This window comes from Lathyrus oleraceus, chromosome 3, assembly GCF_024323335.1.
Source record: "Lathyrus oleraceus cultivar Zhongwan6 chromosome 3, CAAS_Psat_ZW6_1.0, whole genome shotgun sequence".
Taxonomy (NCBI): domain Eukaryota; kingdom Viridiplantae; phylum Streptophyta; class Magnoliopsida; order Fabales; family Fabaceae; genus Lathyrus; species Lathyrus oleraceus.
The window spans coordinates 82073407-82094247 of record NC_066581.1 but is presented as its reverse complement, the minus strand read 5'-3'; the positions used below and the strand labels follow the sequence as shown (position 1 = coordinate 82094247).

Here is a 20841-nt window from a genome sequence, read left to right as displayed (position 1 = left end):
GCTACCAGTCCGTCAACCTCAACTACTTTTTTTTCTTTCTTGCGTTTGAAGGGTAACCAGTTATCATCATGGTTGAGATATTATAAATTAAACTTAAATAGTCTTCTCTATATTTTTTTTCCTTAAAATAATTCTTATATGTAAAAATATTTTTGATTTTAATCTTTAAAGTTAGAATCCACATGAAAATCTGGAAAAAAAATCCGTAGGAAACCCGCAAATTTTAACTCTAGGGATTAAACCCAAATAAAATTCAACATTTAAGGGTTTTATCCATAAGAAAAAAAAAATACAGATGAAAAACAAAAACACTATTTAAACCTATAAATCATTTCTCTCTCCTCTTCGCCAGCCTAAGTGCAAAGTTGTATGAACAAAAATTGAAACAATATTACAATCTCAATGTATCAATTAAATCTACAACATAAATTTACAAAAACTTTCAACAAGCCGGCCTCAAAAAAGATAAATTATCCGCATAATTTCCATCATTTGCATTCCACACTATGCCGAAAGAATGAAGACCATGTTTGTGCCTCGGGGAATAAATCTCTACCTTAAATGATTATATTTCCATGATATCACTTGCCAACCTGAAACAGGATATCATTTCATTAGACTTTGTGTTACTGATACCTCAATCACTACTGCAACAATCAGCAGCCTAACCATTTCTTCTTCCCACTCACCATAGTACCAGTATATCTTCACTGAAAGAAATGTACCATATATGGTTGCCATTTGGCAATTAGATTAAAGGCAAATGAATATTGGATCCCAGTTATTTGGTAATCCATGTAACTTGGCATCAAATGCTGTATTTTTTACTCCATCATATTGACACATCATATGAATCAAATTATGCCAAGATATCTCGTTGTGAATCATGTCTAAATACAACTATATCACCAAAGTTTAAATATATTTCACTCATTAAGTTAATAACTGATGTAGCAAATAAACTGCATAGTTAGTTTTGCTGAAAACAAACTAATTAGCTACATATGTTAATCATTCAACAGAGAATCATTCAACATATTTGAACTGGTATAACATTGCACAGCAGATATCAGAGCACCAAATTTTGTCAAATATCACATAGTCATTTTCAAATATCACCCAAAGGTTTCAATATAAAAAGCAAACTATGAGAATGTTTCACAGTTCCTAGCAAAGACAAATCAAATAATATAGCCAATGCAGACTGGTTACAAATTGAAACCCAACAAAATTGCTACTTTGAAATAGAGCTAGCTACTAACCAGGCGGGTGTAGAGCAAATAATTCCTTCGAAGTAGTCATCCTATTGCTTGTCTCATGAATACAAATTACAATTCCGCATCATTGAAACCCAAACCTTACTCACTACTACTATCATCCGAGTCCGAAACTTCATCCTCGCAGAATTCATCACTTGTTTCAACCTCTTCCTCCTCAGAATCCCCGTCTTCCATTTCATCATTCTCCATAGAATCAACCATCAAAGCATCTTCCAAAACTTTCAAGGACCCATCACCACGATAAAGAAGCCCTGTCCTCATCACGTGGTAAAACTTATCTCTATGGCGAGCAAGTGGATGCGGATCCACCAACTTTCCCCTTGCATACCCTTCTCTAAGAGTAACAGTGGTTGTTTTACACTTCAACGAAAGATAAAATATCCCAGGATATCTAGTAAAAATCCTAGTAAACTTATGAGGAAGATTCAACTCCTCCCTCAAACTTCTCAAGTAGTTCCTCTTAGTTTTCTTATGCAAACACAAACTCAAAATCTCATGCAAAACCCCAACAACGCGCTTCTCCATCAAATCACTTTTAGGATCAATCTTAGAAGAATCAGTATACGGCGAAATATAAGGCAATTTCTGAAACTCATCCATCCAAAACCTAACCTTCTTCTGTCCACCGTAGCCTCTCGGAAACCTCATCGGAAAAACCAACGCTGTTTTCCCTCTCTTAAAGTCTCTATACTGATCACTCTCACACTCATTACTCTTCTGCAAAGCCGAAACCGCAAATTCATCGCACCACTGCACGAGTCTTACTGCGGAAACACCATTAGGAGCCTTAACAAACTGGAATCTCTCGGGATATTTCGGAATTAGGGTTTTCTCAAACGAATCAGGGAAACCTAAATCAAATTTGAGAGGATAAAGAGACTGAAGAGGAACGGTACGAGTTTTCATCATCATGAGTAACCTAGAGAGTCTCTCAACGGTGTCGTTTTCGTGAACAGTGTAAATATTCTGTTCTTGAGAATCTAAAAGCTGTGCGGTTTCGGTTAAACGGAAACAAGGAAGAGAGTTCCAGCGAGGGTGAGGGAATTCGTGAAAGAGAGTTGGATACCTGCGCATGAATCGGAGAACGGGGACGGTTAGGCCGAGAAGCTTTTGCCAATCGGCGAAGGTTTTGGCGGTGAGGAAACCGGTGGAGGAACGTTTGATTGCGTCTTTGAGAAGTGAAGCGGCTTTGAGATCGGTTTCTTTGTCGATGATGTGATCGATGCTTCGATTTTTCACCCATTTTAGACGTACTTTTGCAATGCCACGATGTTGGAATTGAAGCTTCATCCATGGAAGCACCGCATTTTTGAATTTATTCATCATCTTGCAAGTTCAATTCAACTATGAAATGGAATTGCCAAAGTATAACTTAAACCCCTTTGTCTTTTCCTTCTGTAAACTAAAACCCTGTTTTTTTTTTTGGCAAAGATGTTTATATGTTGTGTTAGAGAATTGTTAATTCTACTTTAAAAGAGAAAAAACACCTTATAAAAATCTAAAATTAAAATGTTTATTTGATTTTAGAAATGTATTTGTGATGGACTCTGCACCTCACTTAAACACGAATAAATTGAATCTCATTTTTAAAAATGTCAAATGGGTCGGTCCGATCCAGTCCACTTCAATACGAAGAGGTAAAACATATAAATGGATTGAAATGGGTCGATCCGGTTACTTCATGTACTACTAAAAATAAGCTCGCCCCAATTTTTAATGGGTCATACAGTTCGATGAATCAGCCCGAAGACTAACTTAACCCATATTTCAATATTATAATTTTAATTTAATAAAAAAATTGTACTAGACAAAAGCTACATAAGATAAGTAAAGATTAATCATAAAGTTAATTAACTGATATTTAAAATATTCACCAAATCAATATATATATATATATATATATATATATATATATATATATATATATATATATATATATATATATATATATATATATATATATATATATATATATACCACAATAACGGTAACATCTCATATAATATAGATATAAAAAATACATTATCCAAGATATTAATTTGGTACTGATACTAGAAAATACATTATACGAGATGTTAATTTGATACTGATAGAACACAAATGCTTAACGACATAATTATATACATGTCCATAAAATAAAATACAAAGCATACCACATGACATACAATAGTGCCTAAATAAAAACTAAGGTATATGTCCAATATCTTCATTGCTCACAATCCACAACGGAAGATCACGATAATCCAAAATTCTTCGAAACATCAACAAACAACTTCTCTTATCAAAAAATAACTTCTCTTATGATTCTCATTAGTCTAATAGTTATACATTCAAGACTTAGTCACATTGAGTATGATTCACTAGGTTGGTTTCCCAAACGTCTAACTTCTTTGACATCTCTACAGATGATCAACTACGCAATACACCTTCAAAAATTCATTTTTCGAAACTATCAATCTGACTTGCAATAACTTACAACTCCATTGTCAAACTCGCACATCTATGATGACACACAAACAGGATTACGGATTTACTGTGAACATCATACTCCCAGATTAAACAATCCAAATACTACTTAGGAAAATGAACAACAACCTGACTTTCAATAAGTCACTCCTACTATTGCCAACCAAATAATATGCACTCGAGATGAACCTTGACATTCTCAAACACTTATTGACTTGAATTCACTTCCAACCAAACATCCACTACACGTTTCATCACACGGAGGTTACTTATCTAGATGACTTACAACTGACAATTCTTGTCAACTACTTACGAGTCCACTCAAAGTAGTTCATTTCATGTTCCACATTTAGTTATGTACTCAAGCTTGACTTGTTATCTGTTGCTTACCACAGACTCAAACTTCTCAGGACATAAAACTTGTTGCTCGAAATAAAGAATGAGATACTCGATAACTGTCCCAAAACAAGGTAATCAATTAAACATACATGTGACGAGGATGCTAGAATCACATGCTTCTTAATACCAAGATATAACTTTCTCCACTTCACCCCTTACTCTAGAAATCTTCATATGTGAACAATCATCAACTGCACACTCATATCTTAGTCTTCAATGAAACCTTAATTATTCAATTGTGCCTTTATTTTAAATGTATCTCATTGCATTAGTTTTATTACAATATTTACACTTCCCCTAAACTTTGTGTTTGCTTCTCTTCTAAGGTAATTCTCTTAACTCCAATTATAGAACCATTCTACTAAAATTTACTTTGATCTAATACTCGCTCTTTCTCTCAACACGAACCTCTTTCAACTGAACCTTAGGTAACTCATCATTTCCATAATGGTCTCCTACTAACATTGAATCTCTAACGAACTATCTTGAACTCGATCTCCCTTCTAAGACTGGGTATAATTGGTTTATCTCCTACCTTTCGTCTGGTCCATACATGTTTCACTTGGAATAGGCAGTCATGTCCTTAAGCCTCATTGTATACTTCATCACTACCTTAGACCCTAACAAAATGTTGAACGCCAACATCTCCCGAGCCTTCAACCACTTGGAAGGTACCACTCCTAATATGCTCCCTGAAGTACTCTCGTCCTTCCAAGATGCTCTAAGGGTCTTACGAGCTAAGACACCGGTACACCACCTCGACTATGTGCCTTGTGGGATACGTGCGACACAACCATTATTTCTCCCTCGTTGTACGAAATTACATGTAACACTTGTTCCATACCAGTAGGTCAGTCTTGTTCTACTAGCGGCTCACACCTTTCTCAAAACTCCGACAAATTCATCCGATAGAAATCCTTAACTTTCCGACCGCTCTAACACTACAAGACTGCTCGAATCATGCGCCACCATGCACTCCCACATTACTTTGGACATAATTCTCACTACGACTTTAACCGAGCTCATCGGTTCTCCTTACTTCTAACCTCTTGGCTTGGGCGTACTCTCGAAGCACAAGCTCTACTCAACCTTTAGAGTCCTCGTGGTCGCTTAACCATGATCCCACCTACCAATCTTCTTCCAATCTTAACCATCTCAAACCATTCCAAAACATATATTAACATAAAGCCATATGATCTTAAGTCATAACCTCGGGAAATCATGTCATAACATGTAACCCTAATTCATCATAACAACACTAATCATGGTAAAACTTTTGCACTAATAACATAAACCAATCATGAATCACTAAAAGTATCATGTAACAAAAAGTATCATGTATCATCATCAATTCTATGGTTTTGTTTCTACTTTAAAAAGGAAAGCACAGTATAAATATTTAAGAGATTAAAGATACTCTATTATCGGTATAAATTATTTTTACATTATTATTCAATTGAATTATAACATTCTGTCATATCATATAGTATTTTAAAATTAAATATATAATTTTGCGGGATACACGCCCTTGATTGATTGATAATATAAAAATATTTTAAATTGTTAGTATATTTTTTTTTATCAATATTTAAAATCTAAAATGTCTATTTGATTTCGAAAATGTATTTCTGGATGCACCCTGCACCTCACTGAAATACGCATCAACTAAGTTTCATCCCTAGAGTTGTTAAATGGGTCAACCCACTTCGGCCCGGGGAGGCGAAACATATAAATAGGTTGAAGTGGGTCTGATCGATTACCTCATGGGCTACTAAAAATACGTCCGACCTAGTTTCTAATGGGTCACGCAGTCCAGTGGGTCAGCCTGACGGCCAGCTCGACCCACATTTCAATATTATAATTTTAATTTTATAAAAAAGTTGTAATGGACAAAAGCTACATAACATAAGTAAAGAGTAATCATAAAATTAGTTAAGTCATGTTTAAAATATTCATCAAATCAATATTCATATATATATGAATTCACCGGTTCTCCTTACATTTGAACTCTTGGCTTGGGCGTACTCTCGAAGCACAAGCTCTACTCAACCTTCGGAATCCTCGTGATCGCTCAACCATGATTCCACCTACCAATCTTCTTCCAATCTTAACCATCTCAAATCATTCCAAAACATAGATTAACATAAAGCCATATGATCTTAAGTCATAACATCAGGAAATCATGTCATAACACATAACCCTAATTATCATAACAACACAATCATGATACAACTTTTGCACTAACAACATAAACCAATCACGAATAACTAAAAGCATCATGTAACAACAAGTAACATGCATCAATCCATGAGTTTCTCAAGGGTTAATTATCTAAGAACCCACCTTGACCCAAGAAGATGATGAAGAAATTGAGATGATTAGGTGGTCATGATGATCATTCCTCCATGAGCTTTCTTCTTCTAAGTTTTTTTCTTCTTTTTTCCCTCTTCCCTTCTTTATTTTCTTTCCTCTTTTTCTTCTTTGATTTTTTCATCTTTCCTTATCCATTTTTTCTTTCTCTTACCACTACACACACATATAGGCACACTCGCACAATATATATATATATATATATATATATATATATATATATATATATATATATATATATATATATATATATATATATATATATATATAATATTGAATGGTAATAAAGAGAGAAGAAAATATCTTAAGTGATGTTTTGTCAATTAGTGAGTAATTGATCATTCATTATGTTAATAACAGGTTCCTTCTTGCAATTTTTTTTTAATAAAAGAATTTATCTCTTTTGAGTCCATTGATTTCTCTAATTGTCTCTTTTAAAGCACTTAAGAGTATATGTGATATTACAATAACATCAATATTAAAGTAGAAATTGATTGAATATTATCTCCGACACTCATCAAACCTTCTTTTCATCTTGCAATCATTTCTTTGACCACATGATCTGGACACACATGTTTTTTTATTCATTATGACTGGTTTTTTATGACTATACACAATTCTGTCGATTTGTACACACTGCTCATTGAACTACAATTTATAACAAGTTTGATTCGACACCATGAAATTAGGACTATGAATACTACACTGTCTTTTTATGAGTATACTGACTTCTCTCGATTGCGATTTTGAACATAAACCTATTAATTCATTATGTCTAAACAGAAAAAATAATCAACTTTCAGTCTGAACATAAACCTATTAATTCATTATATGTAAATATAAAAAATAACCAATTTTCAGTCTGAACATAACCCAGCCTCTCAATTGTTAGTATATCAGACTGCATTATGTCTAAACACACTTTTGTAACTTTCTAAACATGTTTCCTGCATTTTCATGAAATGACATATTGGATTTTGAACATATTAGTGAAGTTCATTTGGTGTAAGTTATACTCCCTACTGTTCATTTAAATTGTCTGCTACTCATTTATATACATTACTATTCATTTTAAATAAACAATGATTCCATCACCTCACGATGTCACGTGTCGGTTGATCTGGCACAGTAGGTTAGTGAGTGAGAATCAAAACGCAGAAGAGTAAACTATTCCTTTCTGCTCTTCATGTGGCTACATAGTACTACTAGTACATATGTTTACGTACATATAAACATAAATGTTCACCAATTATGCCTTCAACCTATTCCTGTCAGCAACTTGGTTGCCCTTTAAATAGTGCAAGCAACAAGCAAAAAAGTACTAGGGCCAGCATCTCAACAGGCTCGCATTGTTGTCCTCTCATCACTCTTGAATTGAAATCGATCTATACCATATCAACATGCAGTGAAACTAGTATAAACATAAAGTCGTTCACATTACTCGTAACATTATTATTCATAAAAATAAATAACACTGTGATGCAGTCACATGTGCTACTTCTATATATAATTATAATGGTAAAAGATTTTCTGTCTTTAGAATCTTTCTAATAAATATTCATCTTTCTCAACTACAGTTATTTGTTGGTTTATGTCCTACCAAACTATTTTTCAAGTATTCGACAAACATAGCTAAATTGCACTATAATAGTTTTACATATATAGATAAAGATAGATAGATAGATACTAGCTATAGTATGTGATATAGCAATAGAAAGAGATGCTTTTGTATAAGGTGAGTGACTACATTGGAGAAGGAGAGGATGAAACAGATCAGCTAGCTGAGAGAAAGTGAAGACCCTTCAAGTTATATCTTAGCAGTTAGTGGCATACAGGGAAAATGCAGGCAAAGTTTGGTTCTTCTCTTTCTTTTTTCTTTTTTTTTTCTAATTTATTTGAGTTGTATTTTTATGGAACTCATCATTAACATACTTTGTATGATTTAGTTTACTCTCTATATTTGTGGTTGGAAGTGGCACCCTCAATTAGTTATAATGATTGTTCTTGTTGGCCTTTTACGAATGATGCAGCTTTCTCAATCAAATTCGCTTTTGAACTTTTGAATTTTGATTCTACCATTTCTGATAACTTTGGTCGGTTTTTTCTCTCTTGCTTGGAATTTGAATGATCCTCCGAGCGTTTTTCTTGAAAAGTTGAGTCATGGTAAGCTTCTTACTAAAAAGGAAAGAAAAGATGGAAATATCACCTAGGATGCAACATGCATTAGGTGCAATAGCAATGACGAGTCTGTTGTGCATGTTGTTGTGATTGTCAAGTTTTCTGTGATTAGTGGGACCTATATATTGTACTATTTTCTTTAAGGTAACCATTTGGAACTTATGGAAGGATCGAAACTTCCTCATTTGATTGAAAATATAATTTTGGTGGATTTCTCCATCATCAAGTCTCTAGTCTTATCAACCTTATCCCCTCTAGTTAGAGTATATTTCTCTATTTACTTTTGCCTAGATGTCACCTCCAAGGGGTGAGGGAATCCCATTGCCCCGTAAGAATGAGGGTATCGTTCACGACACTCATTTGCAAGTAATAAACGAATAGCTTCTAACCTTGTAAGCAGAGAAGATATTTTTTCATAATCGATTCCTTCTTCTTGATTGTAACCTTGAGACACCAACCTTACTTTGTTTCAAATAATTATATCATTCTCGTCAAGTTTGTTCTTAAACACTCATTTGATACCTATGATGTATTTACTACTTGGCCTAGAAACAAGTTCCCAAACTTGATTCCTTTTAAATTGATTTAATTCTTATTGCATGACAAGTATCCATTGGTCATATTTTAAAGCTTCATCAATTTCGGAAGGTCCTATTTGAGAAACAAATCTCGTATTCAAGCAAACATCCTTGAGATTTAGTCTTATTGTTACACCTTGACTTATATCACCAATAACTTTGTTAATTGGGTGATCATGATGGGTTCTCCATTCTTTAGGTAGATCACTATGATTTATGTCTTGTTGAATTGGTTCGTTTTTATATTTTGATTGATCATCATTGTTGACTTTGGAAGCATCTTCCATAGGAATTTCTAAAATATCATCATCATCACAAACAACTATATCATCCTTATAGGGGTTAGATTCATCAAAATAAACATGTATTGATTCTTCTATTGTTAAAGTTCTTTTATTATAAATTCTATAAGTTTTACTAGTAAGAGAGTAACCAAGGAAAATACCTTCGTCAAACTTACTGAGATTGCCTTTGTCATTGTTTAGCACAAAACATTTGCATCTAAAGATGTGAAAGTGAGCCGTGTTTGACTTTTTTCCTTTGAAGAGTTCATATGGAGTATATTTCAATATTGATCTTATAATTACCCGATTACTTATATAGCATGTCGTGCTTACCGCATCCGCCATTTTTTTTGATATATTTGAATCACTAAGCATAGTTCTTGCAAGTTCTACTAGAGACCGATTCTTTCTTTCCACCACTTCATTTTATTGTGGAATTCTTGATGTTGAAAAATTATGGAAGATCTCATGTTCTTCACAAAACTTTTCAAATGGTGCATTTTGGAACTCTCCACCTTGATCGCTTCTTATGGAGGAAATATTTTAGTATTTTTTCATTTTGAACTTGCTTGTGTATCTCTTGAATTCCTTGAATGTGTCATTTTTCTGTACTAAAAAGAATGTCCAAGAAAATCTAGAAAAATTATCAACAATAACTAAAGCATATACATTACCTCTGAAGCTTCTCGTTCTTGATGGACCAAACAAGTCCATATGCAACAATTGTAGTGATCTTGAAGTAGACACCACATTCTTAGATTTGAAAGTTGATTTGGTTTGTTTTCCCTTTTTACAAGCATCACATGATTTATCTTTGACAAACTTTATCTTAGGTAAACCAATGACAAGATCATGTTTGACTAATTTATTTAAATTTTCCATATGAATATGGGCAACTCTTTCATACCAAAGTCGTGAGTAATTATTGTTTACCATACGACATTTTACTTTCAAAGATAAATCATCTAAAGAAATCATGAGAATATTATTAAATCTTTTACCTTTGAGTTTTACCTCATGAGTGGCTTCATCTTCAATCAAGCATTCATCCTTGGCGAACTTGATCTTGAAACCTTTGTCACAAAGTTGGCTTATACTTAGAATATTGTGTTTTAGTTCTTCAACATAAAGAACATCTTAAATGGATGTGAAAGGTGGTTCTCCAACTTTGCATGTGCCAAGAACTTTTCCTTTGTTATTGTCTCCATAAGTGACATACACATTGTCTTTAAGCACTAGATTTTAAAATTTGTCGATATCTCCAGTCATATGCTTAGAACAACCACTATCAATATACCATAGATTTATAGTGGTTTTCAAGCATACCTACAAAACGAATTAGGTTTTGTTAGGTACCCAAATTGCCTTGGGTCCTTCATAATTAGTTCATTTCTTGACCCACACATAATTCCCACTTGACACACTAAAGTTCCTTACATAACCAGCATTAGGTGTATGACCAACTATACCACAATAAAACAAGTAGGAACAAAATTACTTATGTATCTAGGAACATAAGATTTCTTCTTAACAGATATTTTCATTTTAGGATAATGATGAACAATTTTTGCTTTGTTCACTTTCTCTTTAGTGGATTGGTCACTAACCTTAACAAAGAAAGTTTTGCTAGAACTTAGTTTATCAAATTTAGAATAACCAAGTCCACTTTTATCATCAGAATATCTTTGTTGACTAAGGACTCCCTCCAATCCAATTTGTCCTTTTCCATATCTTTCAAGAACTATTTTCAATTGGACAAATTGGAAAGAAAGTGACTCACACTCTTTGCATACAAAATTCCTTTTTTTTCTTTAACAAAGATTTGTTTTTCAACTTTAAAATCTTTTTCCATGGTATCAATCTTTTCTTCAAGAGATAAAATTTGTTTCTTTTATTTTGACACTGTTTTATACAGAAATTTGCATTAATTGAGTAGTTCATCTATAGCACCTTGTGCATCATTATCACAAAGGGAAAATCATTACCAACCTCTTTAGCTATATCATCGGAATGATGTGATACCATTAAAGTAAGATTTGCACATTCTTCACTTTCTGAATCAGATGATGAACTTATTTCATTGTCTTCCTATGCATTGTAGGCTCTTTTGGATTCTGTCTCTTTTCTACTTTTGAAGTCGTTCTTCTTGGTGAATTTTGGACAATCCGTCTTTTTGTGCCATTGCTTTTCATATTCATAGCAAGTGACAATTGGTGTTAAAGTGGAGGCATTTTTTTCCTGAAAAAACTTTATTTTTGCATAATTCAAGGATTTTTCATTTATTAGCAAATAACTTACCAGGTCTTTTCACAAGGAGCATGAAATTTTTGTCTTCTTCCAGAGCATCTTTTTCTTGTTCTTCTCTTGTGTCAACTTTCAAAGTAATGCCTTTGGATTTATTGTCTTGATTCTCATACTTTTTAAGTCTTTTAAGTTCGAGTTCATGCTCTTGAAGTTTTCCGAATAAGGATATGGATGTCATGGTAGAAAGCCTTTTCTTTTCTGATATTGTCGTCACCTTTGGTTGTCATTCCCTAGTTAAATATCTAAGCACTTTAAGATTAAGATCATCATTAGTAAAAGTCTTACCAGGAGCATTTAAGTTATTTGTCAAGTGTACAAATCTCTTTTGCAACGCGATGATTGATTCTCCATATTGCATTCTAAACATCTTGTACTCTTGACTTAAAGTATTCAATCTAGATTTCTTTACTTCAGTGGTTCCTTCCTGAGTTTCTACCAATTTATCTCATATTTGCTTTGTTATTGTACATTGAGATACGCGAAAGAATTCATCCATGCTAAGTGCACTTTGAAGTATGTTGATTGCTTTCTTATTGTAAAGGATTATTTTCTTATCATCTTCATCCCTTAAACTCTTAATATTTGGTGTTCCAACGTCGTTGACAACACTTGTAGGAATAGACAAACCATTTTCCACAGCATCCCGCATTTCTTCTTCTTGTGCTTCCAAATAAGCCTTCATGTGCATTTTCCAAAAATCGAAGTATTCACCAGAAAATAGTGGAAGTTTATTGATTCTGCCACCATCTTTGAAAACATGATTTGTACTTGCGGAAGCCATTCTGGATCTCTAGGAACAAGTTACCTATAACCTACTTTGATTCCAATTTTAAGTCTAGAGTGCACCTAGGGGGGGGGGGGGGGGGGGGTTAGGTACTTTGATCGATTTTTGGTTTATTGAAATTTTGCTTTACAATTTCTGGTTTGGTGGTGTTTTAGAAAGTAGTAAATGCGGAAATGTAAAGAATACTGGCGATATATCCTGGTTCCCCTCACAATCCAAGAGTACTTCAGTCCCCTTACGCGGTAAGAGATTTCAATAAGTGTTAGAAACTTGTACAAGTCTATCTTAACCACTATACACAAATTATCAACTCAATCAATAAGGAAAATCCCCTTATGATTTTTACAAAGTGAAAGAAGAGAACAATCCTATCTTTTTCACTCTCTTTCTTCCAACAATCCTGGACAGCAATGTATTCACACTATTCTGAATTTTTTATACGAGAAGTTGAAGTTGGATGATATGTATCAATTATTATAATTGATCTTCTCTTTCAAGTAAGCAATTCACAAGATGTTATACATGTGCTCAGAATTAATGTTGAAACTTAAATGATGGAATGAAGTTTAATGTTGTAAGTTTCACAAAAGTTTGTATCACAAGACACTTGATTGAAAGTTTGAGAGAGTAAAGAGCTTGAATTGCAATGAAAGCGGTGAGGAAATAAAATCTAATATGTAGGATATTTATACTACCATAATACCTTTCTGAAAGTGCATGTAATCCTAAAAAGATGTCATGCTAAAGGGATGTAAAAATGAGTTCGCTAGAATCATATTTTGAGTGAAAAGTTGTCACTACTTCAGTGGTAACCGGTTAACACAATAAGCGTAACCGGTTACACCTAAAACGGTATAACTTAAAAATTGAAAATTTTGTATGTGAAATCGGTTACCATAAATGGTCTAACCGGTTACACATTACATTAAAACCCAAAAGTATTCAAAAATGTGTTCATGTAACCGGTTCCCAGAAATGATGTAACCGGTTACACCTGACTTGTTTTTGAAAAATACTTAAAAAATCAGTTACAAACATGTGCCATATGAAGCAAAAATGAATGTATGCAATATGTAAAATAATCAACATTATTTTTTTAGCACTATAGTATAACATAATGGATTTGCAACTTGTACCTCAAAAAGATGTGATCAAAACATTAAGTTCCAAAGGTAGTCTTCATAATGTTGAATGTGATAGAACACTTTATGCTTTAGATTTGACCATGAGGATTTTTCCATTCTTTGGATATGAGCAATGTCTTCTAAGTTTTCTTCATCAAAACTAATACTTGGAAAAGCTTGACTTCACAACCTAAGACACTCAACACCTCGCCTGAGGGACTTAGAGTCCCATCAGGTAAGCTCAACGTATAATATCGTCTGAGAGACTTAGAGTCCCATCAAAATAGGCTCATTTAACGCCTCGCTTTGGGTACTTTAGAGTCTCATCAGACAGACTTAAGCTTAGGGTATCATCAAATAAACTTCCCCAAAATGAGAATTGATTACGTACTTCACCCTATGTCAAGCCCTCGTGCTTAAGAGACTTTTTAGTGATATATTTGTGAAGGTCCCATAAAGGGCGAGGGGATCGTGCCGCCTATAATATTCTAGGGAATCCCATCTCCCACAAGAAGGAGGGTGTCGCCCCTGACAATCCTGCTTGCCCAGAATGGGGAACGTGAGAAATGATGTGTCTATGTTAAATGTAGCGTAGAAGATTAATCAAGAGAATAATCCATGTCTCCCTAGAAAATATAGATTCAACAGTCCATTGCCACTACTAGGTAGGCGGGTGTAATTCCCAAGAAAAACTAGAATCCATGCCCATAAGCCTCTATAAATACCTCAGCATGAGGATTAGAAAGACAACTCAGATACACACGAAATACCCCTTAGATATAGAGTTTCTAACCTCATGTGATCTTAATCTATCCATTTCTAAAAACACCTCAAGATAGGATTTCTCACCATCGTGAGTTAGCCCTAAAACCATCATAATTCCTTAAAACCTTTGGCCATCATTACTTGTATAGGGGTGTCACACATTTATACTTTTTAACAAGTAAAGTCTTTGAAACATATTATACCGTTGTTGTTGTTGAGTTTTGAAGCATACTCCATAGTCTTTGCTTCAGAAAATAACTCCTTATCATTATCTTATATGTGATAACTGACACTCATGTGTTGCTTACCAAAATAAAAAATAAACATACTAATATAACTAATCTCCGACCTTTTTTGTTTGAGATAACCTCACCAACGATCCTTTTTATTATTTTTATTAGGGAATTGCTCTTTCCACTATAGTCAAATTTTACAATGCCCCTAGCGTCCGGAGATGCATATCTGAATGCACATAATTTTATCCATTTTCAGATGAAATTGATGGGGTACCTTTATTATTCTGAAATGTAATCCGAAGATGTATCTCCATATGCACTAAAGGTACGTCCGAAGATGCATCTTCGTACACACGATTTATTCAAAAGTTAGTGGGTGGTCCAGAGATGAATCTCCGAACGCTTTTGTTTCATATGCTTGTGTCCCACCTTCCCTCTTCCCCCTTCTTCATTTTTCTAAAAACTTCTCAAAATAAAAGATTTTAGCCTTCACATATTCAAGCGTCCCATCCATTCATTCAAGCTTCTACTGTTGGAGCTCTTTATCCTCCTTTCCAGCATCTCATAGATTTAAGTTTCACCTTCTCCTTCACACAAAAATTGTTATTTTCATGTTTTGATTTGTAGTTAGTTGTTTAAGCTAAATTAGTTATTTTAGATACATTTAATAGTAGTGTAAACGAAATTGGTATCCTACAAGAACATGCATTGACTGATTTTTAGAGGGTTAGGAAAGCAATGGCGTTTCTACCATGGCTGAGATTCGTCGGTTTGTCCGAAGATGTATCTCTGGATTTTCCCAGTGCTATTTTCGAAGATACAACTTCGGATTTAGCTCAGGCTAAAATTTGGTTGATTTTGTGGATTTTGTGGATTTGTACTAACATGATTTTCATCTATGTGGCATTTGTAACGCAGGTGCAATGGCTGATAACAACGCCGAAAATACTCTAGCAAAGTTAGGTTGGGACGTGTGTCTCAAACCGCGTCGGTACGACGTGAGAGGGTTGTAGCTAGTACGGAGGGGCCATGAGTTAATGATAACTTGTTTAATGGTTCTCAATCATCGAGTTTGCAAAGCCTAGGTTCTTCTTCTTGTAACTGCCTCACTCAAGAATCCATTTCACAGGGCCATAAGTCCCCAGATTATGCAGTTGGCCCTGAAGTCCCTGAAGCCTCTGAAGGCCAAGCGAAAGCCGCTGACACATTAGAAAGTTATCCAGGAGACCCATTTGACACCTCATTACTTCATCTCTATGCAGATCATGTTGCTAGGCATATATGGGAAGGAAAGGTATATTTCTTTTGCAAGATATATGTTTTAACTAATTAAATCGATACTGATGGTAATATTTTATTTTTACAGGACCTTACGTGTTTGAAATCGGTAAACCATGGGCGGAAGATATTTGAGATTGTGCATGCCACTACTAATTGGTTCCAGGATGTTCTCTATTATTCCAGTCTTGTTGGTTTATGTTTTGTTGCGTACATGACCATATTACACGACATGCAGGCAGCTTTTGCTGAGAGGTGGCATTTAGAGACGTCATCTTTCCACTTTCCTGTAGGTGATATGACTATCACCTTGGATGACATATCATACTTTCTACATCTTCCCATATGGCAAAAATTACTGGCCCACAAGAGGATAGGTCGAGAGGAAGGTGTCGACATGATGGTCATCAATTAGGGGGTTGACCCTGTTGAGGCCTCACAGGAGGCACATGACACAAGAGGTGTTCATTCTAGGTTTAGTTTTTAGAAAATCTTTATAAAGACTTTATGTTGAAGGTTGTGGACGCTGAAGGAAATGACATGCAGGTTGGGTACCATCATACTTGCGCATTGAGGTGTTATCTCTTGTTCTTAGTTGGCACATCCATTTTTATAGACAAAAGTGAAACCTATATTAATGTAGTCTACCTTCAGTATTTCATCGACTTAACTGCGCTTCACGAGTATAGCTAGGGGGCCACCTGTTTGGCCTCCAGTACTCGGAGCTAGCCACAGGTTATCTTTGGAAGACAAAGCAGATAACAAGGAGTTGTACGCTACTTATGATAATTTACTATTACTACTATTTTCATAATTCATTTATTACACTTGTTATTGATATTTTATCTGAACCATTTTTTTTTGGATGAATCATCTTTCACTTCCCTTGCATCATTGGGTTGGAAGTTGCACCTGCTTACAATAAGGATTGACCGCGTGTTATCGCATTTATTCTGTACATGGGGAATAATGTGGTCGAGCCATTCATAGTGCATCTTGATCGTCCTGTGAGATATGACATTTGCTTTTGTCCTTATAGAGGTCACCGCGAGACACGTTCATTTGACTTCATTTCCTTATACTCCGGTTGGTTGGCATGTGGGTCAGGTTTGATGTTTCCTTATCTTCCCGAGCAAGTGGTGTGGTGTTTGACTATCTGTAGATTATTCTGAGACATCCCTCAAAGTCTGCTCCTCACAACGTCCGCTGTAGAGATCTCGATATGATACTTGACGATTATTATGTATGGTATTGCATTTTTTAATTAATGTATGATTTTTTACTTTCATTTACCTTTAATTAATCTTGATTTTATTGTGATTTTACTTTGATTTTCTGTTAATATAACTTAGCCTCAAAAAAATTATAATGTTGGGACAATGGTGTTGTTGTGAAATCATTCAGGGGGTTTCTGGATATGCATCTCCGAAGTAATTCTCTCCTTGCAAGTATGATGCTTTCAATACCTATAAAAGAACTCCATGGAACATTTCAAAGATGCATCACAGAATACACGCAAATATTATACGGAGATACATCTTCAGTTCATATTTTGATCAAAATCTGGTGGATCTCATAATAGCGCATTTTTGTGTGAATTTTGGAGCGTCCGAAAATACATCTTCAGACACATGAATGACAATTTTGGATTTTCAAATATCTGAGAAACACGTATAAAAGTGTAATGGGCATTTCGCTTTTTATTAATTATTTATTGTGTTGGTGCTCTTTCTTACTTAGGTCACTCGGATGACTTTCTCGTACCATTTTAGTTGTTCATCATTCTTTATTGTGTCTAGGGGTGGTAAAACGGGTTGCCCACCTCGCCCAACCTTAAGCTCACCAAAAGGGGTGGGCGAGCAAGCCCGTCAAGTAAAATTAGACTTAAAAATATAACTCACCCCGCCAAGGTGACGTGTTGGCGGGCTTGCTCGCCTATTTTTCATTTATTTCTTTTTTTAATAGATTAATAGGCTTATTTTTATATTTCAATTAGATTTTTCACTTATTTTTAGAATATTTTTTAATAAAGTATATTTTTAACAAATTTTACTTTAAAAAGTATTGCATATATTCACAAATAAATTTATAAAATAAAATCATTAAGAGTTCCAAAACTATAGTTCAAGTATTAACCTTCAACCAACCAAAATAAATATTTTGAGTGTTTGATAACTAAGTTGGCGGACTCGCCGGCCAACCCGTCTCTTTTTTGGTTGGCTTATGGTTGGACAGGTTTAACGTGGGGCAGACTGAGCAAGTAGGCGGACACAAAATTTCAATCCAACCCGCCATTTTTTAACGGATGCGTGGGGTGGGGCAGGCCTGCGGGCCACGACACGTTTTGTCACCCCTAATTGTGTCTTCTTTTAACATTATAATGTTACGAGTCTATCGCACCTTATTTGTTTGGATCCTTAGCCTTTTGGCAACTCTTTTTTATTATTAAAAAAAAGTAAGTTTTAAATATGTAATTAATTTTATATAAATTAATTTTTATTTGGTTTAAATGTATTTTTAGTCCTTTTAGTTTGGACGTTTTAAACAACTGATCCCCCTATTGTAAAACCAACGATTTTAGTCCCTTAATTTTGATGGCATCTGGATTTTTGTAGTCCCCCTCCACTTTTGCATAAGTGACAATGATGATTAGGAAAAAAATTATTTTTAATTACCTAACAAGAATAACTAGGATATTTTAATATTTAATAATATTTTTAATTATATTCTTTTTAGAAATTAATTAATTAAGATTTTGGTAAAAAAAAAGTTTTTTTTTCCCAAAACCCAATTCATAAATGCAGCAGTCCATAACCAAGATGACACAAATTTATATATATGTGAGTTTTATAAATACTAATAAAATTTATTTAATAATCAATATGAGATTTCAATGAGAAACAAATTGAATTGAAAACATATTGAATTGAGTTGAAAAGAAGAAAGGGTGTTGTTCAATTAAAAACTGAACTATGTAGAAAGTATAAATTGTTAAATTATAAACATATTGAATTGAGTTATATAAGAATTTTTCTACTCTTGTTGACATAAGAATGAAGAAAGTTTCTCGTTGCACCTCTGAAGAGATTCATGGTGTTGTTCATAAGTTAGTTACTTGTGATAATTTCTACCCTGAATGCATAAATATTTATATAATGTTAGATGAGGTAGATAGGCGAAAAATGGGTTTGTGCCTAATACTTCTAAGGTACTCTGATATTGATGAAGAGTGGAAGGAAGAAGTTTTGAGTCAACATTGATTAGCACAAAACCTAGAAATAAAATGGGTATATTATACATATTTAAACCAAAAATAGTTTTAAGTAAAAAAATGTAGCAACAAATGTTATTTGACAAACCAAAATAAAATTTCAAATTGGTCTTACAAATTAAGATAGAGAAAACTAAATTATTAAATAATACTAATAGAATGGTAAGAAATATTATTATTATTATTATTATTATTGTTATTATTATTATTATTATTATTATTAAAAGCAAACACTGCAAACTTATTTAAACATTTAAATGCATTCGTATGCATAAAGAGATAAAAGTTGTATGTATCTATTTAGCGAGTGTTCGCACATTGGATTTTAAGAGATTTTGGAGTTCAAAACACTAGAAGAATAAGTTTATATTTTATAACATTTGATAACTTAAAATATAAATTTTCTAACTTTTTACAATATTATTAAAATTTAACTTTCTAAAATGATATGTTCTAAAAATCAACTCACAAACACACAATTATATACATACTTAAAGTGTATTTAGAATTGTTATAATAAAACATAATTTTAAATAATTATAGTAAGAACTCCATTGTTTAAAAGTCTATCTATATCTATAAATATACAAATACATTGGTACAAAGGAAATACATGGATTGGATAAATTCGGTAAATTCGGTTAAACTCACTCAAATCGATTTAAAAATGGAGATTGCTTTCCTCACCTTAAGGATTGCTCATTCACTCTAGTAAAAACCAAAAATTACCTCTAAAATTCGAAAATATATTTTCAGACGCACATCTATTCCACATATACACTACGCCAAAAACTGGAATAGACAGCGCCCCTTAGAGGGCGCTTTATTACAAAAGCGCACTCTAAAGTGAAGAGAAAAAATAAGGAGCGAACAACTGGAATAGACAGCGCACTTTAGAGGGCGCTTTTGTAATAAAGCGCCCTCTAAGGTGAAGCGAAAAAATAAGGAGGAGATAGAGGGACAACAATACAGGGCGCTTTTTAGAAAGCGCCCTCTAAGGTTACCCTTAGAGGGCGCTTTTAAAAAAGCGCTCTATAAGTCCATGTGCATTTCCAGTTTATAAAGCGCTTTTGGAAAGCCTTAGAGAGCGCTTTTAGAAGCGCCCTCTTAGGCCCCCTTTAGAGGGCGCTTTTGTAACAAAGCGCCCTCTAAAGTGAAGCCAAAAAAAATATGGAGGGACAACAATAGAGGGCGCTTTTGTGAAAGCGCCCTCTAAGGTTACCCTTAGAGGGCGCTTTTGAAAAAGCGCTCTCTAAGTCCATGTACATTTCCAGTTTATAAAGCGCTTCTGGAAAGCCTTAGAGAGCGCTTTCATAAGCGCCCTCTTAGGCCCCCTTTAGAGGGCGCTTTTTTTAAAAAAGCGCCCTCTAAGGTCCCCTTTAGTAAACATTAAAAATATAACATACTGCGCGTTTTGTTATTTCACTATCTGTTATTAGCGTTCTTTTTCACGTTAGGGTTCTGAGGCGTTTTCCTTCCACCTCTGTTAGATCTACATGCTCGTTTCCTCCTTCTACCAATCAA

The 20841-nt window shown here is 34.1% G+C and overlaps 1 protein-coding gene across 1 annotated transcript; it reads right to left on the bottom strand.

Moving 5' to 3' along the window:
* Positions 1-210: 210 nt before the first annotated feature.
* LOC127125468 (protein WHAT'S THIS FACTOR 9, mitochondrial) lies at positions 211-2735 on the bottom strand. Its single transcript, XM_051054247.1, has 2 exons — positions 1263-2735; positions 211-593 (listed from the first exon to the last, which is right to left on the bottom strand). Exon 1 carries the CDS (start codon positions 2604-2606, stop codon positions 1359-1361), a length of 1248 nt encoding a protein of 415 aa, XP_050910204.1. The 5' UTR covers positions 2607-2735; the 3' UTR covers positions 211-593; positions 1263-1358.
* Positions 2736-20841: the final 18106 nt, after the last annotated feature.